The 26,266-nt window shown below is 47.9% G+C and overlaps 1 protein-coding gene and 1 long non-coding RNA gene across 3 annotated transcripts; one reads left to right on the forward strand and one right to left on the reverse strand.

The window, feature by feature from the left end:
- Positions 1-1,030: 1,030 nt before the first annotated feature.
- Positions 1,031-25,126, reverse strand: LRRC24 (leucine rich repeat containing 24). 2 transcript variants are annotated; one of them, XM_081012671.1, is made up of 5 exons: positions 24,984-25,126; positions 8,368-8,539; positions 6,792-7,070; positions 5,184-5,352; positions 1,031-3,343 (listed from the first exon to the last, which is right to left on the reverse strand). In XM_081012671.1, the coding sequence occupies exons 1-5, from the start codon at positions 25,016-25,018 to the stop codon at positions 2,325-2,327; spliced, it is 1,674 nt and encodes a 557-aa protein (XP_080868797.1). In that variant the 5' UTR covers positions 25,019-25,126; the 3' UTR covers positions 1,031-2,324. The 2 variants fall into 2 exon arrangements, with proteins under 2 accessions (XP_080868797.1, XP_080868796.1); XM_081012670.1 differs by having other exon boundaries at positions 8,368-8,542.
- Positions 19,108-22,669, forward strand: LOC308480990. Its single transcript, XR_013988391.1, has 2 exons — positions 19,108-19,289; positions 22,468-22,669. It is a non-coding gene; the product is annotated as an uncharacterized lncRNA (long non-coding RNA).
- Positions 25,127-26,266: the final 1,140 nt, after the last annotated feature.

Genomic DNA, 26,266 nt, shown 5'->3' on the forward strand with positions numbered 1-26,266 from the left:
GACCTGGAGAGCCAGCTGTACCCAAGAAGCCTGTTTTCAGGGACTGCAATGCTGGTTTTTGCCATTGCAACCAGAGTGCTTTTCCCACTGTAGAGGGAAGAACCAGATCTATGCCAGGCAGTTGCACCCTCTAAAGTATCCTCTCGTGACCCCTTGGGGTGGGAGACAAGAATTCAAAGGATCTGCCCAGAAAGGGTCACAGACTCGCAATTTTTAGGTTTGCACACAGACTGCAGGGTTCCTTCCTTCCTTCCTTGGCGGGAGAACTGGTGATAGATGTTAACAGTGGAGAAAGCCAGGTGCTACAAGATTACGCGCAAGTCACAATTGAGTGCTGCATTTATACTGGAAAGTGAGGGTGGACTCTTTGCTACAGCACAAAGCAACATCGACACTGAGTTTTGTGGCACACTGAAGACTTTCCAAATTCATTGTGGCCTATGCCAGCCTTTGCCAACCTGGTGCTTTGTACTACAACTCCCAACAGCCCCAGTTGATGGGAGTTGTAGTACAAAACACCTGGAGGGCAGCAGGTGGGTGAAGTCTGCCCTGGGCTGATCTTCCAGGGTTGAAATGGGCAACCAGAAAGTTGATTTATGGGGTAGTTAGCAAAAGCAGGCAGTTCAATACCTCTCCTCCCTGTATGATAATTCTGCATGTGCCATTTTTTGCTCTTGGCTCTCTCTGGCCTGGATATGGTCTGATCCAGAGGGTGGGGGAGATATGGAGTAGCTGGCCTTCCTCCCTTCCTGGCTCTCTGAGTCCAGGGAGGAATATAGTCAGCAAAACAGACCGTGCTCTGTGCAGGGATTGGCTGCTTAGTTTGTAGAGCCTTTGAGAGAGCTCCCTGGATGTTCTGCATCGTCTTCATCATGCTCTGCCTAAAATGTATTATCACAGGATCAGGAAAATGCGAAAAATAGAAATCCCCAAAGCTACACCCTACTTACAGGCGTGCAAGAAAACGTGTGACTGCAACTCGTTTTGGACCACAATTTTGTGTCAGCGCACACACTTTTCACAAGAGGGATGTGCTGTAAGAATTTATAAGTAAATAATATAAATGAAATACTGGTCCTTGGGACACACACACACCCCGGCACCAGCTACATTTTATTGGCTTCTCGTTTGCTCAGATCGCTTTGCGGCGCTGCCATTTCCATTTTCCTGGCAGAGCCTGGTGGTACCTCCCCATTTCCTGCAGTTTTCAAGGTTCCTGCAAAACCACAGTTGTGTAGCACCAGAAAAGGGGGGTGGGGGTGGCTGTGCAGGTGAGGGGTGGGGGGGGTCTACCTGTGGGACTTAGAAATACAGTGGAGCTGTTCAACTCATTGTGATTGTCACAGTATGTTTTCCTTCATCCTTAAAACGAAACAAAAACAAAACGAAACACCAAATTGGAAAACAAATGTCACACTTGTCCTCCGGCCGGAGAAGCTCTCCCTGTTCTCAGAAGGTATACCCCGTCGCCCCCCCACCCGGCTTCATCTCCACAGTGTCAGTTGAAGGTCAGTGAAAGAGTGGGGGGAAACAGAGTCAAGACTGCACAGTGTATGACATTTATGGATTCCATCAGCTTCTTGTCAAGAGACTGAACTTACGCCTAGGAAGTGTTTTTTCTTTCATTCGCTGAGTAGTCAAATTCCTTCTGTCCAACCACAGGGTACACGTTGGAGGGCAAATTGGGGGGCGACTGGGATAAATCAAGGGGTGTGGCCTGTTGCTGTCCATCAGTGGCCACCAGTTCGGTACCCCATAACCAGAGCTTTTTTTTTCAGGGGGAACTTGCCAGAACTCAGTTCCTGCACCTCTCAGGTGGGTGCAGTTGCCATTCTAAGAGAACGAGGGAGGTGTTCATGGTGGGTTCCGGCACGTCCTTTTCTAGAAAAATAGCACCGCCTGTAACACTTTCTGAATGGACCTTCTTATGGAGGCCTCTTGAACCGCTCTCCTGTCTTTGCGGAGAGCATCTGGGAAGCTCCAGAGAGAACGAGGGAGTGCTTACTCCTGAGGAACGGTGCCGAGAGGGTGAGACATACTTCCACTTGGCAGCCATGTGGGGTGAGATTGCTCCCAGGGGAGAGGCTTAGAAAGAAATCCCCCGTCTCCCCTGTGGGTGCCACTAATGGTCACCGAAGCATCGCGGGCTCCACTCCTGCATCACCTTAAACCGCAAAGAAGGCAGACCTATCGGGAAGGCCAGGGCGGAGGTGAAAGGTCAAGGAAGCAGCTCCCCTAAGGGGGCAGGGGGAGGGGGAGTCCACCCACCCCAAAGGTTTCCTGGGCACCTTGCTTGTGGGCTCTCCCCGCCTGCCCAAAATCCTTCAGCAGTGGATTTCGTAAGCAATCTGAGGCTGGAACATGAGTCCCTGGTTGACAAAGAGCTCGCTGGCTTCCGGGGGGCCATCTTCTTCCCCTTCCAAGGTCTGGGTGGCTTGATCCTGCAGCTGCTCGGGGAAGGTCCCCACCAGGCCCTGGGGGTCCTTGTAGGTGGCGAAGAGGGGCTTGTTGCGGTCGATGACAAACATCTCGTGGCCCCTCTCGTCCCGGTACTCCTCCAGCTGGGCGAAGGTGGTAGGCCCATCCGAGTAGTCGTTGACGTAGAGGATGTTCTCCTCCTTTTTGGCCTTTTTCCGCTTGCGGTGCTTCCGGTAGATCATGATCACCAGCAGGAGGGCCACCAGGGCCAAGAGGGAGATGGCCACGGCGATGGCCGTCTGCGTGGCCATGCTGAGGGCGTTGAAGTCCATGCTCTCCATGTCGTAGAGGGGCTCCTGGCTGATGTCCACAGAGGCCGGGTAGCCTCGCGACGTCTGCTGCTGTTGCTGCTGGGAGAGGTTGACCATGAGGTGGAAGAGGACCCGGGCCGTCCCACCCGGGTTGGAAGCCTCACACTCGTACTTGCCGGCATGGGCCACCGTCACGTTGTTGAGGAAGAGCATCCCACTGCCCGTGTCCGACTGCTCAAAGCGCTCCCCCACGCTGCGCTCGCTCAGGGCAAAGGTGCCGCCTGGGAGCCGGGAGCCGCTGGCCTTGGCACCCCCGCCCCCCCGCCAGTGCGCCAGCTTGCGCCACGTCACCAGGGGCTGCGGGTAGCCCGAGGCCTGGCAGGAAACGCGCAGGTCGTCGCCCAGCCGCGCCGTCACTTCCAGGGGCTCGACCTGCACGACCGGCGGGATGCAGATGAGGCTGTTGCCGGAGACGTCCATCAGGCTCTGGTAAGCCAGGCGAGGGGGCTCCGCGCACACGATCTTCTTGTCCTGGGGGCTCAGGAGCCGCTGCCCGTCCTCCTTGATCCAGGAGCTCAGCCAGTGCAGGGAGCAGTCACAGCGCCAAGGGTTCTCTGCCAGGAGGAAGGAAGGGAGAGAAAGGGGGGTGGGTCTGGTTACAAGTCAGTGTCACCCCAGGAGTTTCCCACTGCCTCCCCACCACTCTCCACTCCATAGCCCCATGCAAAATAAGAATATAGGAAGAGCCTGTGGGATCAAGCCAATGGCCCATCCAGCCCAACATCTCTCGGACCAGATGCCCCTATGGGAAATCCACAAGCAGGATTTTTTATATATATACATGCTTTTTATTGGTGTTTCGTTTAATACAAACAAACAAAATACAGTAAAATTCAGCAATAGCCAAGGGTTGTTGGCGATTGTTGAATTTTCTCACATTCTTTCCCCACACTGTGCTGAGCATCGACTTCCCTTCAACAGGTTTTCTTATGTCAGTTACTTTTTCCACCGTTTCTTATTTTATCCAATCCTATCTACATCGTAAGATTTATTTCAGTCCTGCCGGAGTCTTCAAATTTCTACAGTTGTTATTTATGTACTCTATAAATTTACTCCACAATCTTTTTGGAATTTTGCTTCCTCCTGATTTCGGATTCTACAGGTCCGTTTTGCTAGTTCCGCGTAATCAACCATCTTCGTCTGCCTCTACTCCTCTATTGTTGGTAATTCTGGTGCTTTCCATTTTTGGGCTAACAAAGCTCTGGCAGCAGTCGTAGCATACATAAATAACCTTTGATCTGCTTTTTCTATTTCCTCTCCCATCAAGCCTAGCAAGAAAGCTTCCGGCTTTTTCGGGAAAGTGTATTTAAATATCCTTTTCAATTTGTTATAAAGATGGAGATTTTTATCATCTTTGTGGTAACAAAAATGTTACCAACAAAAATGGAATGCGAAGACAAACTGTTTGAGTATATTGAACTGGCTAGATTAACAGAGGCAATTAGAGATCACAGTGGGCAAGAATTTCAAAAAGCATGGGGGAAATGCAGAGAATACAAAACAGTGCCCTAAAATACATACCTGGACTTGTTTCAATTAATGTCTGCAGGAGACTTTGTGGATATTTAAGTTATAATTAGAAAAATCTTAATAATTATTCATAAAGGAAACAGCTTATAAGAAGTAAATAAGGAGGCCAGATACAGGACAAAGGAAGTCTTTTATTTGGTTGTTTGTATTGTTGTATGTTTTGCTCATTGTATGTTATGTTCACGTTTAATGAGGGTGGATTTCTGTATTGGGGGGTGGGGGGTTTATGTTATGTTGTAAATAAAATTTCCAATAAAAAAAACCAAAATACTCAGTCAAACTAACTGAGGCTTCACCCAAATCCTGGAATCTGTAGCTGCTCGTAGGGCAGGCATGAGGAACCTTTTCCAGCCCATGGGGCCACATTTATTGTCATTTCATAAAATTTGCGCACGGCTTGATTGTTGAAACAACAACACTCAAAGTGGTTTACAAAGAGGATAAAACAATAAAAATTACCATTGAAAACAACTCTTTTAAAACATCCAGAATATAAAATCAGCAATAAACTAAGAACAGGATTAAAACACACCTCAGCATTCTACGTGTCTAAAAAAGAATGTTTCTAGCAGGTGCCGAAAAAAGCACAGGGAAGGCTGTACTTGATGTTAATAGGCAGGGGGTTCCAGAATTGCAGGTGCTGCGGCACAAAAAAACCACCGTTTCCTACAAATAAATCTTTGTGGCTCTTGCAGATTTCCTCCCAGCCTGACATGCCTGCATCCCTCCTGCCTACCCCAGCTTTTCTACCTTGGGGGCAATAAGAGAAGTGGGCAGCAGAGGCGCGCTTTGAAATGGCTGCGCTATCACCAGCACTTCTGGCCTGCAGGAGGCGCCAGAAGAGCTGCCAGCGCGGCGGCTCACCTGTCAATCGCAGCACTTGAAGACTGATGAGGGGCCGGAGAGCCACCCGGCTGATGGTGCGCAGGTTGTTCTTGCTGAGGTCAAGCAGCGCCAGCGAGGTCAGACCGGCCAGCGCCTGGTCCTCCAGAGTCTCTATGCTGTTCTCCTGTAAGTGGAGCTCCTGCAACCTCTGCAAAAGAGGGAATCAGATGGCACATTAGGTAGAAAGCAGGCCTGGAGCTGTTATCCACTTCTTCCTTGTTTTGGTACCACTGCTGTTTGGGGCTGTTTGTCCCTCATTCCTCTGCGCTGCCCATGCAGCCCCATGCAAATTAGGAGCTCTTGGCCAGGAGTCCAACTAGAGGATGCAAGACAGATGGCCATTCACCTTCTGCTTAAAAGCAGCCAATGAAATTACAAGTAGTACCAAGAGTGGAGGAATGGCAGATGAAGATGATGGACTTTTGGGAGCTAGCCGACCTGACCGGAAGAGTCCGTGACCAGGAGGAGGAGGAGGAGTACCAAGAGGAATGGAAGAAATTTAAAGACTATTTAGCTAAATACATTAAGATAACTTCAATAGAAATATTTGTGAGTAACAGATTGGCCTAGGATTTAACTATGCGAAATTGCATAATATTATGTTAATTCAACAAGTAAACCTTATATGAAAATAGTGTTGGAAAACCGCTACAATGGGCTATATGGAAACTCAGTTAGGGGGATTTGAGGAAGTCACCCAACAATGATAAAAAAAGTAGGACTGTAACAGTTAGGATAAATGTTTGTTTGTTTTTTGATACTGTAATGTTTTTGTTTGTTTGTTGTTATGTTTGTTATAATTTTGGAAAATCAATAAAAAAATTTTTGGGGGGGAAATAAAATAAAAGCAGCCAATGAAAGAGCCCACAACCTCACGAGGGAGACCATTCCACTGTCAAATGGCTCTTACAGTCAGAAAGGTTTTTCCTGATGTTTAGTCAGAATCTCCTTTCTTCTAACTTGGGTCCCATCCTCTGGACCAGCAGAAAACAAGTTTGCTCCGTATTCCATGTGACAGCTGTCTAGGTGGCATTGAAGGCGACTAGCAGATCTCCTTAAATTCTCCTCTTTTCCAGGCTCCTCCCTGAACCATTCCTCATAACACTTGGGGGGCCTTTTGCCATCTCTTTACCAGACCCTTTACCATCTTGGTCACCCTCCTCTGCACACCTTCCAGCTTACCAATATCCTCTGTCAATTTTGGTGCCCAGAACTGGACACAATTTAATTGTGTATTGAAAGTCCCTGCTGTCCTGATATTAACGGCAAGTACTTGAACTTGCTTTTAAAATTTACACAACTGACTTTGTAATGTGGCTATTTCCATAATGTTCGGTTGCATACAGTAAGAATTAGCTAAGACTTAGCCTCCTCCAAGTCATTCATCTCTTTGCACTAAGCCGCTGCAGATCAGGGATGAAAGTGAGAGTTGCTCAAACCCTGACTAATACTGAGCTTCAGTTCCCTCGTCCATAAAATGGGAACAGCAGGGTCCTAATGCAGAAAACATGGCTGTTTCTGGGAGGCAGACTGGGGCCACCTTGATGGACAATGGCTCGCTTTCCAGAATGCCCCTGTGGGTCTCACCTCCAGGTCACAGAAGGTGAAGTCGGGCAGCCGGGTGATCTGGTTGCCCGCCAGGTAAAGGACTCGCAGGTGCTCCAAGCCCTTAAAGATGCTGCTGTTGATGAGGTGGATGCGGTTGCCATTGAGCGCCAGTTCCAGCAGCCGGTTCTGGTTGCGGAAGGCACCTGGCTCCAGGGCTGAGATGGTGTTGTTCTGCATGTAGAGGTATTGCAGGCCTGAGAGAGACGCCAGGTCTTGCTGGTGAATCTGCGTGATGCCGTTGTCCTGAAGAAAAACCGTCTGCAGTGGGGAGAAAGCCAGGGGGAGATGCCATCAGTTAAACCCTGAGCTCAACATAGTGTCAGTTCCTGGAAGACCAACAATCCTTTTTTCTTGTCTGACTTTAGATTGAAGTTCACCATGTTCTGATGTCTATGTACTACAGATCTTTAATAGCAAATCACCACCTGATTCATTTTGCTTCTTTATAAAATATTTTTGATTACTTAATCAAGCTCTAAAAAGAAGACAGTAAATGAGTGGGCATGGGAGATAATGTGCTCTTTCACATGCACAGGTGTCTGTGTGCACACACTTTGTTTTTTATATACGCTTTCCATTTTATTGGTTTAATATATCTGTTCTAGTCCCACATCCCAAAGGGTCTGAGCTGGCTGCAGCAGATTAAAAACAAATCTATACCAGGTAAACGCACACACAAAAGCCCACCACCACCCAGATTCAAACACACCAAATTGGCAGTCTATTAAAAAGTAATTCTTGACACTTGCATGCACCTCAATAAAGCATTTCCATATTCTTTTACAACTTTGTAGGTTATATTGGCTCAACACCAAATCAGTCATTGTATATGAGAGAGACATCACCTTGCCAACAAAGGTCTGTATAGTTCAAGGTATGGTTTTCCCAGTAGTGATGTATGGAAGTGAGAGCTGGACCGTAAAAAAAAGGCTGATCGCCAAAGAATTGATGCTTTTGAATTCTGGTGCTGGAAGAGACTCCTGAGAGTCCCATGGACTGCAAGAAGATCAAACCGATCCATTCTGAAGGAAATCAGCCCTGAGGGCTCACTGGAAGGACAGATCCTGAAGCTGAAGCTCCAAGACTTTGGCCACCTCATGAGAAGAGAAGACTCCCTGGAAAAGACCCTGATGCTGGGAAAGATGAAGGGCACAAGGAGAAGGGGACGACGGAGGACGAGATGGTTGGACAGTGTTTTCGAAGCTACCAGCATGAGTTGGACCAAACTGCGGGAGGCAGTGGAAGACAGGAGGGCCTGGCGTGGTCTGGTCCAGGGGGTCACGAAGAGTCAGACATGACTAAACAACTAAACAACAACAACAATATGCTACTTCTACAGAGATTCCAATTTTGGTGTTTTCGGAAAGACACCGTTCATTGTTCTTATTGTTAACGTTTGAATTTATTTATTTTTGAAAGCAAGCCAGCATTTGCACTGAATGGACGACAGTTTTGTGAGGTAGGTTAGCTTGGGTTGAGAAAGGAAACCTGGCCCTAATGGTCACCCCCCCCCCCCCGGTGCTGGGAGTTGGGCTTCCTCCCACCTGAGCCTTACCTGGGTGGAGGGATGGATGCTGCCTGGGATCTCTTTGAGGCCCAAAGAGCCACACTCCACGGTCATGCTGTAGCAGCGGCAGGTGGCTGGGCAAGTGCGGGCCTGGAGTGCCAGGAGACCCAACAGCAGGAGGGAAACAAGCGTGGGCTCCACCGGAGCCATCCTAGAGCAGCTGCTGGCAGGAGACAGAGAGAAAGGGAGAGATTGCATGGTTGTATTTCTATGTCGCTTTGCAGTCAAATGAATCCCAGAGCAGCTTAACAAACAGTAGCAGAACAGAACATCACAGGGACAGCATAAATCACATAACAAATGTTCAGTAAAACAATTACAATCTGTAAAATGATATTAGCAAACCAGCAACTAAAGAAATAAGCTAAGCATCACAGTTACAGTGTAAGCCATATTACATGATTAACAAATCAATAAGGTGTTCGTAATCTATAAAGCAGTATTGACAAAATAATATAAACACTATTAAATTAATAGATACTTCCTCTCCCCCCCTTCCATGACTCATGAGTCCCCGTCAGGGAAAAAGACACAATTTAAATATATAATAACTGTAATATTTCACTCTATTCGGATCATTAAAATACACATACACATCCATCATACAGGAGGAACCTATCTAATAGAAATACCTATTTAGAAATACCTAAAATAGGAACACACACCACAAAAAATCCACAATAGGTTATAGCAGAGGCTCAACAAACTACAGAAGAGAAATAGAATCACAGAACTAAATCACTATTTTATTATTTTATCTCTCCTCTCTTCCTAAGAGTTAAATATGTTGTACACTGAGTTTTCCCCCCGCCGACATTTTATCTTCACAACAATCCTGTGAGGTAGTTTAAACTAAGCAAATAAATAATAATAATAATAATAATAATAATAATAAACAGCTGCAAAGGCCTATTGGCCTTTGGCCCTCCAGCTATTGCTGGATCACAACTCCCATCATCCGTGTACTTATATGAATGTTGAGGAATCTCCTTTTTAGAGCTGGCAGGTACCTTCTTTGCCAACCTTTTGAATGCATGCTGAAAATGTTTCCATTCCTCCATGCCTACACAGGCAATTAAGGAGACATCCTTCCAATTCATGTCTGCTTTTAACTTTTTTATGGTTTAAAAAATATATTTTTATTTATCTTTTTATATTATAACAATTCAATTTAAATGTATATAATACAACAAATTAACCAAGAATAACAAAAAAAAAACAAACCCCGAAAGTGACAGTTTTTTTTCTGTTTTCTAAGCATTTATGTGTTTCTTTGATAAAGCTTGGAAGTACTGAGACATAATGGCATCTTTTAGTCAAATAATTCCCTCCTAATATACATTTAATGGTTTTTATTGTATGGGTTTCTATTTATATTGCCACAAACCCCCCCCCCCATATATATATATATATATATATATATATATATATATATATATAATGTGGCACAGTGGTATATATCTTAATTAAACAAACTGGCAGGCAGACATGTCCTGGATACATTGTTTGCCTCGCAGGATGAAGGAGGGCGATGTGCGGTTCCCCTAAGAAGACTCCTCCACGATCAGTCCAAGAGTCCAGCATTCATTTCTTTCCAGTGACCTACAAGATGCCTAAGAAAAGCCCGCAAGCGGAAAAGGCACGCTCCTTCACTCAAGCATTCTTTCCTATCCTCCCCAGCAACTGGGAGTCACAGGCAGGCTGCTTCTGATCCACAAGGACAATAAAATATATCATTGTGACTAGCAGCCATCGTTAGCCTTCCACTCCTCCAAGAATTCTTCCAATCCCCCTTTGAAGCAGTCCAAGATGGCGGCCATGCACTTCTCGTGAACTCCACAGTTCCACTATGCACAGTGTGATTCAGTCCTTGCTCACCTGGGAGCTGCTTTGGTATAGAGGATTCTTTGCGGTTGGCCCTACAGCTTGTCTACATGCATGGCGATGACCACCATGTCAACAAAACAGATGAGAACCTCTTTGGAGAGAGACCATCTGGGGTCTTTGTCTTAGGTGTGGGCTGCTAGTGGATCCTCTGGGTTCAGCCGCTGGCTGTAACCAAGGTACCAAAACCATGGCAACAAGCACCTAAAAATATAGGTACCAGTGAATGCCGCTGGTATGGCTGGATCCTTGCCACCAGGTGGAAACTGCTTGCAGAGCCAGAGTGAGGACTTTTCTGCAAAAAGGAGGCCGGAGAAGTAGAACAGACTCACCTTGCACCCCCTGGCATCTCAGCTCAGCACGCCACCGTCTCATCTTCCCCACTGCCCCTTAGCTGGGGAGGGATAGCTCAGTGGCTCCTAAACCCATTAGAGGCTTTGAGCAACGTCACCAACAATCAGGGAAAAGCACCATAGTGCTACAGGCATCCTAATGAGAGATTAGAGTGAGGCAGCAGACACTCTGTGTGGGGCAATGGTCTTAAAGTCTCCACTGGCTCTGGTTCCAGAGAAGAGCATCTAACCAGCTGGAAGAACAGATGGGGGTATGGATGCTGCCCTCTGAGATTTGGTAGGTTGTTTGTGCCAATCTCTGGATGAAGCTCCCTCTTAATTTCTCCATCAGCCTCAAAGCTCCTGTTCTTGCGTGCCTGTCCATCTCTGCTTCGCCAACCCCCAGCTATGGGCCTATTTTGATACGCAACTTTGCACTCAAGCAATCTCCTGCTGCAAAAGTAATTATCGCTGCTTTGGTGTTATAACAATGGTTTAGTATTCATGCGCTGATGCTCTGGCAAATGCGCATTATATTTTGGATGTGCATTGTATTGATATTTCACACCGCAGTGATTATACATGCATTCATTGCATTCTTGTTATCTTTCGAATCTCCTCTTGTGGACCTTGTTTTTCTTCAGCACATCTGGTTTTGCGATCTGTGCCTTGAAACTTCTGTGTAGGACCTCAGTGCAACTAGGCCAAATTGTAAGCCACAGGGGGTAAAGGCCATCATAGTTCAGTGGTAGAGCACCTCTCTGGGGTCGCCTCCAGGGAGGGCAGAGAATGTTCTCTGTTTGAAGCCCTAGAGAACACGTACAAGTCAGTGCGTAAGAAATATTGAACCAACAGATGGGCACGCACTGTGTACACACCATTCATTTAAAGCACATCCTGGGAACGGTACCTTGTCAAGGGTGCTGGGAACTGAAGCTCTGTAAAGGGTACGCTACATTTCTCATGGGGGAGAGTAAAGTGCTTTAAATGTATGGTGTGTACATAGCCTCAGTACAAGGTAGCTTCCTATGACTCCAGGCCTTTTTGATGCCAAAGCTAATACAGCCAACTCTGCTGTGATTACATATTCATGGAATAAGCTAGTTTGGAACACAGCCCTGCTTGCAATGACAGGGACAGCCTCTACCTCCTTGCTTCTAAAGCAACCTCTCTCTCTTTCTCCAAATCCTTCCGTAGACTCTCTTCTTTGCCCCAACAGCACAGGAGGAAGTGGTGGACACCGACTTGGATGGCTTCAAAAGAGGATGGACACATTCATGGAGGAAAGGGCTATCTGTGGCTACTAGCCATGGTAGTTATACGCTGTACTGCCACGGTTGGATGCAGAAACGTTTCTGAATACCAGTTGCTGGAAAACACAGATTCTGCTCAAAATCAATTCAGTTCCCCTGGTCAGCCTTTTCTACCACACTGTTGTTATTGCAGCAACAATCACTGTCGAGTGAGTTGCAGTTGTGCAAGAACTGAGCCTGTTTGGGGTGTCCTGACTCACAGAAGCGTACCCTGCTGAATTGGACCAAAGACCCACCTAATCTAGCACCCCACAGTAGCCAATCAGATGGCTGCAGGGGCACCACAAACAGAGCATGAGGGAAATACCCCTCACACAGTGGTTATTCCTCAGCAATAGGTATAGAAAAGCCTGCTGCCTCTGGATCCTGGAAGGAGCATACAACCATCACCAATAGCTAATGTTATTATAGGCTGCATCAACAGAAGTATAGTGATCAGATCAAGGAAAGCAATGGTACTGCTCTGTTCTGCCTTGGTCAGACCCCACCTGGAGTCCTGTGTCCAGTTTTGGGTGCCACAACTTTAAAAGGATATTTACATGATAGAAGGTGTGCAAAGGAGGGAGACGAGGATGATCAAGGGTCTGGAAACAGAGTCTCATGAGGAATGGCTGAAGGAGTTGGGTTTGTTTTCTGTTACTCGAGAGGGCAGGGCCCCAAACCAATGGATTCAAGTTACAAGAAAGGAGATTTCAACTGAGTGTTAGGAATAACATTAAGAGCTAAAAATGCAAGAAGGGCTTTTACACTCGGCAGAAGCTCGGCTCTGCCCTCACTGGTCCTGGAAGGAGCCTTTTAAAAAGTCCCATATGCTCAGATACTTTGTGCCTGTTCATTAGGGAAGATAGGAAGCCCAGAGCACTTGTTATTTAGATGTCCCTTTTATGAAGAGGCATGCAGTGAGACCGTTGGTCCCCTACTGGTGAGGCTCGCTGACCTCCCGGAAAAGCAAAAATCCGACCTTTTCCTGTTAGGCAAAGATCAGAAGACGATCCGGATGGTCGCCAGATTCTGTGTACAGATCTGTAGGCGCAGACCATCTCCCAACTCAAACTAGTTCGTTATGAAAATCCCCAAACTCGGCTCCATGTGTGACTCTGGATCAACTCCCTGCGGTAGTTTATTGTTGTACATTGTTTTTAAATTTATTGTTGTACATTGTTTTAATTGTTTGTTTTCCTTCTGTGACTGTACCCCCAAGTGTGTTTTATAAGCTGGCCTCTGACCGGAATAAATTATCTATCTATCTAACTTTAAGAGCTGTTCAGCGGTGGAAATGACTCCCTCTGAGGGTGGAGGGTTCTCCTTCCTTGGAGGTTTATAAACAGTTTGGATGGCTATTTGTTAGGGAGTCTTTAGTTGTGATTCCTGTGTTGCAGGGGTTAGACTAGATCACCTTGGGGTTCCTTCCAACTCTACAATTCTATGACTCTATCATGAGGAGGAGTCATCAGGTCCCTTTTGCTGCTCAGGCACTTGCCCAGCTGAGGTGGGGTTGCTGTTCCCTGCTAGCCTGAAGGGTCCCTTTTCACTGCACTCTTCTGTGTCATCTCTTGCTCAGTTAATTGCCTCCCGCTCTCTTTAATGCATAATAAATAATGAGCAAGCAAGGCCTTATTAAAATTTCATCGGGAGTTTGCAGCCGCTGCAAGAGATTGGGGTAAAATGGGAGGGGGGTGCCCTCCATCTGTTCATTCACAGAGGCAGCTCGGCCTCCCAGCAGATGAATTAGAGAGAGGAGCATCCAGCTATATTAATCAGCCATTACTCCATGAGAAACCTTCATCAGGATCTCGCTGGGATGCTGGAGGGAAAGGATGGAGAACAAGGAAGCAAACATCCTCCTAATGCCACTCTATAAATCCAAAGCACATCCACAGTGTCAAAATACTGGCTGCGGGCACAGTCCTCTCTGCTGCCTAATCGCCAACAAAAGGACACCCTGCAGTGCCTGGAAGCCAAAGCCCCTGATCTCTTTCCAGTACAGCGGCTCGGCCACAAAAACCATAAGGAGAGCACCTCTGAGTAAATGCAGAGTGTCAACTGAGTGAATCCAACTAAGCCTTATGAGGAACAGTTAAAACGAGTTGGGTATGTTAAGCCTGGAGAAGAGAAGATTGAGAGGACCGCAACCAATGGATTCAAACTACATGAAAGGAGATTCTGCCTAAACATTAGGAAGAAATTTCTGACTGTAAGAGCTGTTCAATACAGTGGTACCTCGGGTTAAGAACTTAATTCGTTCCAGAGGTCCGTTCTTAACCTGAAACTGTTCTTAACCTGAAGCACCACTTTAGCTAATGGGGCCTCCCGCTGCTGCCGCGCCACCAGAGCACAATTTCTGTTCTCATCCTGAAGCAAAGTTCTTATCCCGAGGTATTATTTCTGGGTTAGTGGAGTCTGTAACCTGAAGCGTATGTAACCCGAGGTACCACTGTATGGTGCAGGCTCAGTCTATGAATGAAATACTGTACTGTAATGGACTGAAAAAGAAATCCTTCATTGAGAGAAGTTGCTCACTAGGAACTCTCCAATGTGCTGAAGCGACCAAGCAGCCTTCCTCTGTGGGCTTAGAGCAGGACAGCAGCTCTTGTCAGGCTGCTGCATAAGCACTCCAGGCCTTTGCTCAGTTGCAAAGCTTTGCTGCAATGCCAGGATCCCTTGAAACATGCTTTGAAACAGCACCCCCAGGGCAGCACTTTGCAAAGCCAGCCTGGAAACTTTTTTTTGGCACTCGGTACCAAACAACTCTGAGGGCAAGGGCATCCACAAAAAGCAAACCCAACAGGAAACCTACTTTGCATTTACATAGTGATAAGCTCATCGCAGGGAGGACAATTTTCTTGTGAATGCAACCAGCGTGTGGCTTGAGGGGGGTAGCAGGGAGAGAGAGCATGTGAGCTGGGAGGCTCCATGCAACGGGAGAAATGGAAAAATGCAAGTCTCACAAATGGAAACACGTGTTCAGAATTACAGTACAGGGAAATGCAGGTCTTTTTGCTTTGAACATGCTTCTAGGTCTGTTGCCCGATTCCGTGGAAGTGGCTTGCTGAGGCTCTAACATGTTTAGAAAGTTGATGTAAGTTTTAATGTGTTCAGTTTATTGCTATTCTGTGTTTAGTTTATTGCTATTTTAACATTCCCAAAGTCTTTAATGGTTGCTGTCGATTCTTCTAGATAATTTCATTGTTTTATCTTTTCTGGCAAGCCATTCTGAAGGGATCTTTTTATAAGCAAGCAGTGTACAGAGTTTACAAAATAAGTAAATAAAATAATCAGTAAGTAGGACAGACTTTGACAAGCTGGTTTTGGGCTGAAACTCTCACCAGCATGTTGCATAGCCTTAGAAGGGGCTACAGCCATGGGGCCTGTTGTGAAGATAACCGGGGAATTGGGGGGGGGGTGAATGGGCTACTGGTCTGACTCATGCCTTGAGGCAGGTTGAACTAGATAACCATTTGTGTGTCGCCCAGCTCTAAATTTCTATGATTCAGGACCTCATCTGTTCCAACTGCACCTGAAGGATGCTCATAAGGCCACCTCCTTAATGTGAGAGAAACATTCTCGCTAAACTGAAAAACGAAAAGTCTAACACCCACTCGAGTGCCAACAGGAAGATGCTCGGCTCCTTACAGGAATCCTCCCTCTATTTTGTCATCCAGCATTCCTTCCTCCAGGACACAGGTTCAAAACACCTACTTGGTTATGAAGCTCTTATGGTGGCAGAGGGCAAATCAGTCTCTCTCTCTCTCTTTTCTTCAACTTTTAAGTGGTAGTAACAGCAATCTACCTCGGGATATTGCTGTGAGAGGCAGACGTGCCACAAAGACTGGGCGACACGTGGGAAGTCTGGAGCGCTTATAAATAGGACGCAGCTATAATGTGTTTTTAAATTATTGTAATCCGCTCTGATCCTCAAAAGATAGGGTGGGGATTAAATAATATTATCAGCCTCTTAATAATGAAGGATTATAAAGGATCCTCCTTTGAGATTATAATGGATCACGCATGATGGTTCACCATAAAGCTGAAACAAGAGGGGGGGGACCCCCAAACCTGACCTTGAGGCCTGGCATGGCAGAACTGTGGGGCAGAGAGAGGTTGGCATAGATCAGGAAAGAGGGGCTTGTTGGGATTGAGCCATTGTGAAGTTTATATAATAATAAATGGTGTGCAGAAAGAGGCTAGAGAAAGGTTTCTCTCTCTCGCAACATCAGAACTGAATGTTGGCAGTTTCAGGACAGATAAAAGAAAGCCTTTCTTCACATAGTCGATAGTTAAGCTATGGAACTCCCTCACACAGCAAACAGTGATGGCCACCAAAAAGAAGGCTTTAAAAGGAGATTAGACACATTCATGGAAGAGGAGAGGGCTCTTGATGCTGCTAGTACGTTTCCGAGCACAATTCAAAGTGTTGGTGCTGACCTTGAAAGCCATAAACAGCCTCGGTCCAGTATACCTGAAGGAGTGTCTCCACCCCCATCGTTCTGCCCGGACACTGAGCTCCAGCTCCGAGGGCCTTCTGGCGGTTCCCTCACTGCGAGAAGCAAAGCTACAGGGAACCAGGCAGAGGCCTTCTCGGTGGTGGCACCCGCCCTGTGGAACGCCCTCCCATCAGATGTCAAAGAGATAAACAACTACCTGACATTTAGAAGACACCTGAAGGCAGCACTGTTCAGGGAAGTTTTTAATGTGTGACATTTTAATGTATTTTTAATCTTTGTTGGAAGCCACCCAGAAACTCAGCCAGATGGGTGGGGTACAAATAATATATATTATTATTATTATTATTATTATTATTATTATTATAACACCCAGGATGGCTATTCTCCATCTCCATGGTCAGAAGCAGCAATGCTTCTGAATACTAGTTCCTGGAAGGAGGGGAAAGGGCTGCTCTTGTGCTTACTGGTTTTTCCCGCGGGGGCATCTGGTTGGCCATTGTGAGAACAGAATACTGGGATGGATGCGACATTGGCCTGATCCAGCAGGGCTCTTCTTGTGCGTGGGGATCACTTCCGTTTTTTCAAGTACTGACAACATTTAACATGGTATTCTGGGCTGGTGGACTTTTACCATAGCAAGCCAAGAGCCTTGGGACAGCTGCTCCACTTACGCAGATGGAGAGACTGCAGGGGCACAATGATGACTTCTTCCTGAATTGGGTCCCCTCTGCATTTAGAGAGCTGCAAATAATTCTAAAGCAGCTTAATGGTATGGGGAGGATTTGAGAGCCAGCCTGCTAAGGAGACGGATTAGCCACCAGCAAGAAGAAGCAGCCCTGCCAGGACACCTGGCTCCCTAGGAAGGGTAGTGGAACAGGCTCAACTGTCTATCACAGGCAGGGAGGACACACAAGCTTCAAAAAGCCTAGAGTGTCAACGTGGAAGCCAGGAAGACATGCTTGTGAGCTCCTGGGTTATGCTGCCCTCCCTCTCTGGAGGAAGAGGGAAGATGTAAACACTTTTTTTGCCCAAGTTTTCAAGTTAATTGGTAATATATATACTGAAACATCTATATTTATCTAAGTATTTATGCTGATATATTTTCATTTTTAAGCATATATTGTAACTGGGAACAGAGGTATCAGTCTTCTACAGAGCCACTTTGTCTTATCTAACTCCATACTGTCTACACCAGGGGTCTGCAAACTTTTTCAGCAGGGGGCCAGTCCACTGTCCCTCAGACCTTGTGGGGGGCCAGACTATATTTTTTCTGGGGGGGGGGGATGAACGAATTCCTATGCCCCACAAATAACACAGAGATGCATTTTAAATAAAAGCACACATTCTACTCATGTAAAAACACACTGATTCCCGGATCATCCGCAGGCCAGATTTAGAAGGCGATTGGGCTGGATCTGGCCCCTGGGCCTTAGTTTGCCTACCCATGGTCTACACTGAGAGGCAGAGGCTCATATTTACCCACACTCATGGTTTTTTTTAATTAGGAGGAACATTAATATATTAGTGGTCTGTCTTATACCCATCCATTAAGTAGGCTTGTTCCTTTTTCTATGTTAGCCACCTTGACGAACAAAAATGCAACAAATAAGTTCAATAATAAACTAATAAATAATAATAATAAACTACAAATGCAGAACAAACCAGGAGCTGATGCAGCATGGCATCGGCTACAAGAAGGTTCTCCTACACGACCCCCATGAAATAAACGGGAGCCACACAAGAGCATCCCACCAGGGCTTGCAGGAGAGAACTATGGATTGTAGGTCCAATGACATCAATAGCTGAAGAGGTATAACAGGAAGGGTTCCTCCTTCCCTATGTGAAAAAGCATGCTACTGGTAAATAGCAAATAAGTACACATGTTAAAAGGGACGTGGGTGGCGCTGTGGGTTAAACCTCAGAGCCTAGGACTTGCCGATCAGAAGGTCAGCGGTTAGAATCCCCGCGACGGGGTGAGCGCCCGTTGCTCGGTCCCTGCTCCTGCCAACCTAGCAGTTCGAAACCACATCAAAGTGCAAGTAGATAAATAGGTACTGCTCCGGCGGGAAGATAAACGGCATTTCCGTGCACTGCTCTGGTTTGCCAGAAGTGGCTCAGTCATGCTGGCCACATGACTCGGAAGCTGTACGCTGGCTCCCTCGGCCAATAAAGCGAGATGAGCGCCGCAACTCCAGAGTCGGCCACGACTGGACCTAATGGTCAGGGGTCCCTTTACCTTTATGTATGTAAAGCGGCATCACTAACATGCTTAGAGATGCCCTCCCCTCCTCTTCAAGCCACTGGGCATCTTATTCCAATATGACAGCTCATATAAATGCATTTAACATTGTAACTTGCCCACTACTCAGCATTGCTGAACTATGCTCCACCCCAATCTCATGCTGTCAGGTTTGTTTGAAACCAGCTTGGTGGAAGAGAAGATGCAATCTCTTCTGGTGTATCTGGGGGCAGGAGAAGGGAGGGGAGAATATGTGGGGCAAGATGTGCAGCAAGGGGACCACAACATTGTTGGCATATTTATTGCTGGCACTTCTGCCAAGCAAGTCTGCTGTTGCCATGGCGCAGGCAACTGGCTGCAATGCCCACTAAGTTGGGAGACATCAGGGGAAGGGGGTGGCAGCACCGATGCCATGCTAAGCAGGACCCCTAGGGCACAATTCCCTCACTCTGCTGTCACGGTGGCAGGCTCCTGTCAGACCAATTTAGGGCGTTTCACAACAGAGGCTTGAGGATGCATTTTATCCTCTGGAAGGCTGCATTTGCAAATGATGTTGGTATTAGGTAAGAAAAATAAAGAGAAAGGGATCTGCATCTAATGCGCATTCAAACTAATGCTGGTTTTTTACATCCACAGTACAGTCTGCCCTCCAACGACACGACCCCCAGTTTACCAGGGGCAGCCTCTGAATTTTCTGGTTAGTATTTAAAAAATATCTTTGTTGCTTTTGCGGAGACAAATGCCGTCAGTGTGCACTAAAGTTCTTCACATTTCAGGCTTAGAATCACAGAATCATAGAGTTGGAAGAGACCACAAGGGCCATCGAGTCCAACCCCCTGCCAAGCAGGAAGGCTTCCCACCTGGATCTCTAGAACTTAAGTATTTGGGGGGAGGGGATATTAATTTTTATTCCATGTGCATACAGTTGCAGCTACCCTACATATGCAACTAGATAATTTGCAAGATTAAGCACTCATTTTTAAAAAACAAAGAAAAGCTACGGTCAGTATAATATGTACATCAGCCAGAGAAAAGCTTCCCAACAATATTTGGGGTGGCGCGCGCACACACACTCAAGCAACAACCTTCGTTGTTCTAAGGGTTCCAAGCTCCCCAAAGCTGTCCTGGTTTTCATCTGGAAAATACTTGAGGATATTAATTATTGAATACAGTGGTACCTCTGGTTGTGAATGGGATCCATTCCGGAGGCCCGTTCGCAACATGAAAAGAGCGCAACCTGAAGCGCCGTATCTGCACAGGTGCGTGGCACGATTTGGCGCTTCTGCACATGTGTGAGCGGCGAAACCTAGAAGTAACCCTTTCCGGTACTTCCGGGTCGCCGCGGGACGTAACCTGAAAGAACGTAACATGAATCAAACGTAACATGAGGTATGACTGTATATATATTATCATTTTTCTTCTGAACAGTGTCTCCCCTTCCCCAGAAAGAATTGTGATTGGAGCAAGCCATTCCAGGCTTATGGTCGCTTTCCATTGTGCACTCATGATGATCTGCACTCAGGATGGTATTGGGGCTGTTAGACACAATTCTGCTTTCAACACTGCTTGCACCTGCTAGAGTTTTGGGGTGGAGGTACTGCTTCATTTCCAATTGGTGCAAGTCCCTTCCTGCAGAAAACCTGTAACTTTTTACCCCACAAATGCTCTGGAAAGGATTCCCCCCCCACACACCTTTGTTGCACTATAGACTCAAGACTCCTGCCTTCCAGGAGGCAATAATGTGGTAACGTTGTAGGAGCATCACAAGACAGGACAGTGTGTGGACGGTTCAGTATAAACCCACCACCACTTAAGCACTATTATTGTGTCAATGGCATGTCGCAGAACTCATCCTCCAAAAGGCAACAGTCTGGAAGGGCCCTTCTATTGCTGTCTCCTTGGAGCAGAGTATACATGTGTGCTGATACTGTTAGCCGCATCATGTATATTGATAGCACCATATAAATGATAAAATTGACACTGTAGAGTATTATTTTTATCATTATTATTTATTGAATTTATATACCGCCCTATACCTGGAGGTCTTAGGGCAAAATATATAATCAAAATAAAAAGAACAGCCCAATAACCCCCCCCCAAAAAACCCCACATTTTGAAAGGGCATAGGATGTCGATCAAATCAACCAAAGGCCTGGTTAAAAAGGAATGCTTTTGCCTGGCGCTTAAAGGTATATAGTGAAGGCGCCAGGCAAACTTCCCTGGGGAGAGCATGCCACAAACGGGGAGCCACTGCAGAGAAGGCCCCGTTCTCATGTTGCCACCCTCCGGACCTCTTGAGGCGGCACATGAAGAAGGGCCTCCCAAGGTCCGGGTAGGTCATTATGGAAAGAGGCAGTCCTTGAGGTATTGCGGTCCTGAGACGTTTAAGGCTTTACAGGTCAAAACTAGCACTTTTAACTGGGCCCGGAAACTAATTGGTAGCCAGTGCAGTCGGACCAGGATCAATGTAATATGCTCAAACCATCTTTCTCCAGTGAGCTCCCTGGCTGCTGAATTCTGCAGCAGCTGAAGTTTCCAAACCATCTTCAGAGGCAGTCCTACGTATAACGCATTGCAGTAATCTAACCTTGAGATCACCAGAGCATAGACAACAGTAGTTAGGCTATCCCTATCTGGATAGGGGCGTAGCTGGGCCACCAGCCGAAGCTTATGGAAGGCACTCGGGGCCACCTGAGCCTCGAGTGACAGCAAAGGACCCAGGAGTAACCCCAGGCTACAAACCTGCTCCTTCAGGGGCAACATAACCCCATCAAGAGCAGGCGACCTCCCACCCATCTGGTCTAGGGAACCACCCACAAACAGTGCCTCAGTTATCTGGATTGAGTTTCATTTTGTTGGCTCTCATCCAGTCCATTACCAAGGCAAGACAGTGGTCCAGCACTTCCACTGCCTCACCTGCAGATATAAAGGAGAAATAGAGCTGAGTGTCATCAGCATACTGCTGACAACGTATTCTGAACCTCCGGATAATCCCACCCAGCGGTTTCATGTAGATGTTAAACAATGTGGGGGATAAGATTGAGTCCTGCCGGACCCCACACTGAAAGATCCATGGGGCTGAAAAGCATTCCCCAAGCAACACCCTCTGGGAACAACCGTCCAAGTAGGACTGGAACCTCCGCAAAGTGGCGCCACCCACCCCTAGTTCAGACAGAAGGGTACCATAGTTGGTGGTATCGAAAGCCACTGAGATGTCGAGAAGAATTAACAAGGACATGTTTCTCTTGTCTCTCTCTCGATAAAGGTCATGATACAGGGCAACCAAAGCAGTTTAAGTGCCAAACTTCTGGCAAAGCATCCAACTTTTGTCAGAAGAAAAACAGCATCACCTGTTTTCATATTAAAACATACACTCTCGCTATAACCAAACGCCACTAAAAAAAGTTTGCATTCAGTGAATCCCTAAATACCACCATTTCTCACAATGTATAAATATTAGCAAAGCCTAGCAGTGGTCAGATCCAGTATCCCTGAAGTGGTTAACTTCTTAAATGGGAGTTCAAGGAGTGCACCTAGGAGGCAGCAGGACCCTCAGACTCAGGTTTGGAAGTGATCCAAACCATTGTTTGGAGCTGTAATTTTTGGAGGGACTTGCAATGATGCCGTTGTGCTCCCAAGGATTCCTTGCAATGTGGCAGAGAACTTAGCAGAGTGAGGGTGGGGAATGAGAGACCCTCTCTCAGGTCACCCACAGTAGCAACCTAGCACACAGGTATCAAACATGGCAAGCTTCATCAGAAACCAAAAAAAGTTGTGCTGTCACAGGGAAGCTGCACCTGTTGGATTTCAGTTTGCTGCACAGGCTGCCAGAAAGAAGCTGCTGTTCCCAGTGCTGGAGAGCTATCCTGCAACAGGGTGTGTACATGTGTCTGTGGTCCCAGCCTTTGCTGTATACACAAGGAAGCCCGGCACTCCCTGTTTGTTACTATAGCTCCATCATTTGCTGTTGAGTAGCTATGGCAACCTGTGTGAACCACGGGAAGGGAGCAGACAACCACTGACAAGACTGTGCAAACATTGCCTAATCAATAAAGCTGGCAAACAGGGGCTTGCAAATTGGGTTGCACAAGCCCTTCATTTAATTCTCTCTTTTTCTAAGAGGATTTCATGAAAGGAGTACAGTACAAACACTTCTTATGAAAGGAGTTAACCCTACTCCCAAAGCATTATTTCGTGTGAACCTTATCAGAGAACATATCACAGTTCAGAGGCTTATCACAGAACACATCACAGCTCAGAGAAGGCGCTTCCATCACTTGAGCACAGGCCCTGGGTCAATCATTGCTATCTTCAGGTCTGGGAATGTCCCTTTCCTGACACCCTAGAGAGTCTGCCAGTCAGTGCAGACAACACTAAGCCAAATGGACCAAGGGTCTTAACTTGGTACAAGACAGTTTGTGATCCTGGAGCCCACCCCACTTTCACTCCCCTTCCCAGGATGCCTCTGTCCACCAGAGAAAGCAACTTTTCCTTTTTCAACAACGGGAGACATCTTTCCCATGAACTGGGGGAACGTGGCTCCCGGGTGGAGTCTATAAAGGTGCATTTGGCATCCCCTTGGATATTTTGGACTACAATACAATTCCCCCCAATCATGTTATTTATTAAAGGTGGTCATTAATGAATACAGTGGTACCTCGGGTTAAGTACTTAATTCATTCCAGAGGTCCGTTCTTAACCTGAAACTGTTCTTAACCTGAAGCACCACTTTAGCTAATGGGGCCTCCTGCTGCCGCTGCACCGCCACTGTGCGATTTCTGTTCTTATCCTGAAGCAAAGTTATTAATCTGAAGCACTATTTCTGGGTTAGCGGAGTCTGTAACCTGACGTGTATGTAACCTGAAGCGTATGTAACCCGAGGTACCACTGTACACATACCTGTGTGCATGCAATATCTCTTAAAGGAGTGAAAAAACCCACCAAACAATGCCCCTTTAAAACCAAAAGACAACTCTCACAAAGAAGCCCACAAATGTTACTAATCCACAATAATGTGGACTACAATCTGTGGCTACATGCCTGTACTGAGAGCACCAGTCACCCTCAAGATTACAAAAACTTTCCTCCTTGTTTACCTGGAAGAGTTATTTCTTCCCTATGGCAAAACGATCAGCTATTTACAAACCAGCAACTGATAATAGGGGAAAACAAGCAAAAACAAACAAACCCTCCCCATTCAGTTTAAAATACTATACTGAATTCAAAGTTAACTCAAGACACTAAGCGAAAACCCAAGCAAGAATGCCTGCCTGGGCTCAGAAGGCTGCTCTTAAGAAGACAAGATGTCTCTGCATGTGGCACAAGGATGGGGGCCTTCTCACCAGCCCATAAAGGCGATGGGGGGGGGGGCCCTGAAAGAAGAAGTTGGCTTCCAAAGTAAGTGTGCAGGTCCCAAACCATATCAGACTTTGTAAAGACATCAGGCTCAACGGTACCAGTGATGGATGGTAATTGGCCCCATGGAGAATGATTGCGAAACCCTTTTGCCAAGGCTCTACTGGGTGTGGGGGGAAATGGGTAGCAAGGGGAGCCCCTGAGAGGTGCACCCCACCATCCCTGGAGCTGGGGTAAGAGAATCTGATATGCTTGTTGCACGCCTAAAGGTCTGGGTTCAAATCCCAGTTCAGCCCTGGCCACATCTTTTTGCATCTCTTTGGACACAGAAGGTCGCAGCCCCAGCATCTCCACTCATACAAGGGTCAGGGATTGGAAACAGACCCTGGAGAGCCACTTCTAGGCTGGGGGAGCAGAAGAGCCCTGAATGGCCTTGGCCAGTCTCCCCCCAGTGGAGAGATACCTCCAGCAAGCCCCACTGCTAACAGGGGCGGGAAGGCAATAATAGATCTTCCACCTGAACCTTGCTGGATCGGCCCCATCAGCTGGCAGTCCAAGGAAGAATGGGGGGAGGCGGGATGGAGAAAGGATGCTCTGCCCATCCTGGCATGCCATCCATGCCCTCCTGCCTCCCGCCCCCTTCTCCTCCAAAGCCCAAGCGCTGCCCCCTTTTGGGGGGGGGGCGTCCCAAGGGAAAAAAAACCCCACAGACACAACCACCCTAATGGAGCAACTGGGAGAGGGGAGACCCTTCGGGGGCCACCCAATAACTCTGCCCGGGAGCAGCGCGGCTGAGAGGCGGCTCCTGGTCGCGCGGCGGGACCTTGTGGCGGGGAGTCCCAGAGGCCCCGTCTCCCTTCTCTTGACAGACGTCACTCGGCGCGCGACCCCCGCCCGTTCCCGAGTTACCTCAGGGTGGTTGGGGGCCGCTGCCGCCTCTCCCTGCCCGGCAAGAAGCAAGAAGGCAGGCAGGCAGGCAGGTAGGCCGTCCGGCTCCCCTCAGCTCCCCCGCCCCGCGAAGGTCACCGGGTCTCACCTGCAGCAGCGCCGCCGGGCCCCTCTCCATGGCATCCGCCGGCCGCCCGGCCTCGCAGCAGCGCCGGGAGGAGCGGCCGAGGGCTGAGGGGGCGTCCGGAGGACGAGGGGCCGCCTCGCCACAGACGCCGCCGCCACAGACGACGCCGCCGCCGCCGCCGCCGCTCGCCTCGACGCGCTTCTGCCGCCCGCGCGCGCCCCGCTCGGCCTTTTAAGCCCCGCCGAGGCCCCGCCCCGCGCCCGCCGCAGCCAACCGCGCCGCGACGATGTGACGTCAGCCGGGCCGCCGCTCCGGTTGGGCGGCCGCCGGAGACCCGGTCTGGGAGGAGGGAGGGAGGAGGAGGAGGAGGAGGCGGGGCGCGGGGAAGCCCCGCCCACCCAGGGGGGGAGGAGAGGGAGGGGCGCAGGGCACGTGGGCAGGTGAGCGGCTGCACCTTTGGGTGGAGGGAAGGGGCATCATCGCCCCAGGGAAGACCAGGAGGGGCAACATGGGGGGGGGGAACATAGTTGTCAACTTTTCCCTTTTCTTGCGAGGAATCCTATTCGGAATAAGGGAATTTCCCTTTAAAAAAGCGAAAAGTTGACAGCTATGGGGGGGAAATGATTTACAGGTGGTATTTTGCTCCCAGTAGGCTTGCTAAGGGACGGGGGGGGGGGGCGCTGTGGGTTAAGAAGGTCGGCGGTTCGAATCCCCGCAACGGGGTGAGCTCCCGTTGCTCAGTCCCTGCTCCTGCCCACCTAGCAGTTCAAAAGCACACCAAGTGCAAGTAGATAAATAGGTACCACTCCAGCGGGAAGGTAAACGGCATTTCCGTGCGCTGCTCTGGTTCGCCAGAAGCGGCTTAGTCATGCTGGCCACATGACCTGGAAGCTCCCTTGGCCAATAAAGCAAGATGAGCACCGCAACCCCAGTTGGTCACGACTGGACCTAATGGTCAGGGGTACCTTTACCTTTACTTTTAGGCTTGCTAAGGTCCGTATAGTTCAAGCTATGGTTTTCCCAGTAGGGATGTATGGTAGTGAGCACTGGACCATCAAGAAGACTGATCGCCAAAGAATTGATGCTTTGGAATTCTGGTGCTGGAGGAGACTCTTGAGAGTCCCATGGACTGCAAGAAGATCAAACCGATCCATTCTGAAGGAAATCAGCCCTGAGTGCTCACTGTAAGGACAGTTCCTGAAGCTGGGGCTCCAAAACTTTGGCTACCTCATGAGAAGAGAAGACTCCCTGGAAAAGACCCTGATGTTGGGAAAGATGGAGGGCACAAGGAGAAGGGGACGACA

Source organism: Podarcis pityusensis (genome assembly GCF_964106645.2).
Source record: "Podarcis pityusensis genome assembly, chromosome: 7".
Taxonomy (NCBI): Eukaryota; Metazoa; Chordata; class Lepidosauria; order Squamata; family Lacertidae; genus Podarcis; species Podarcis pityusensis.

Excerpts from the sequence above, each read along its gene's own strand:
- LRRC24 (XM_081012670.1), bottom strand. The coding sequence starts at position 25,018 with ATGCCATGGAGAGGGGCCCGGCGGCGCTGCTGCAG. Across the intron at positions 5,353-6,791 it reads TCACCTTCTGTGACCTGGAG|AGGTTGCAGGAGCTCCACTT; the intron begins GTGAGACCCACA and ends CCTCTTTTGCAG. Across the intron at positions 3,344-5,183 it reads TCAAGTGCTGCGATTGACAG|AGAACCCTTGGCGCTGTGAC; the intron begins GTGAGCCGCCGC and ends TCCTCCTGGCAG.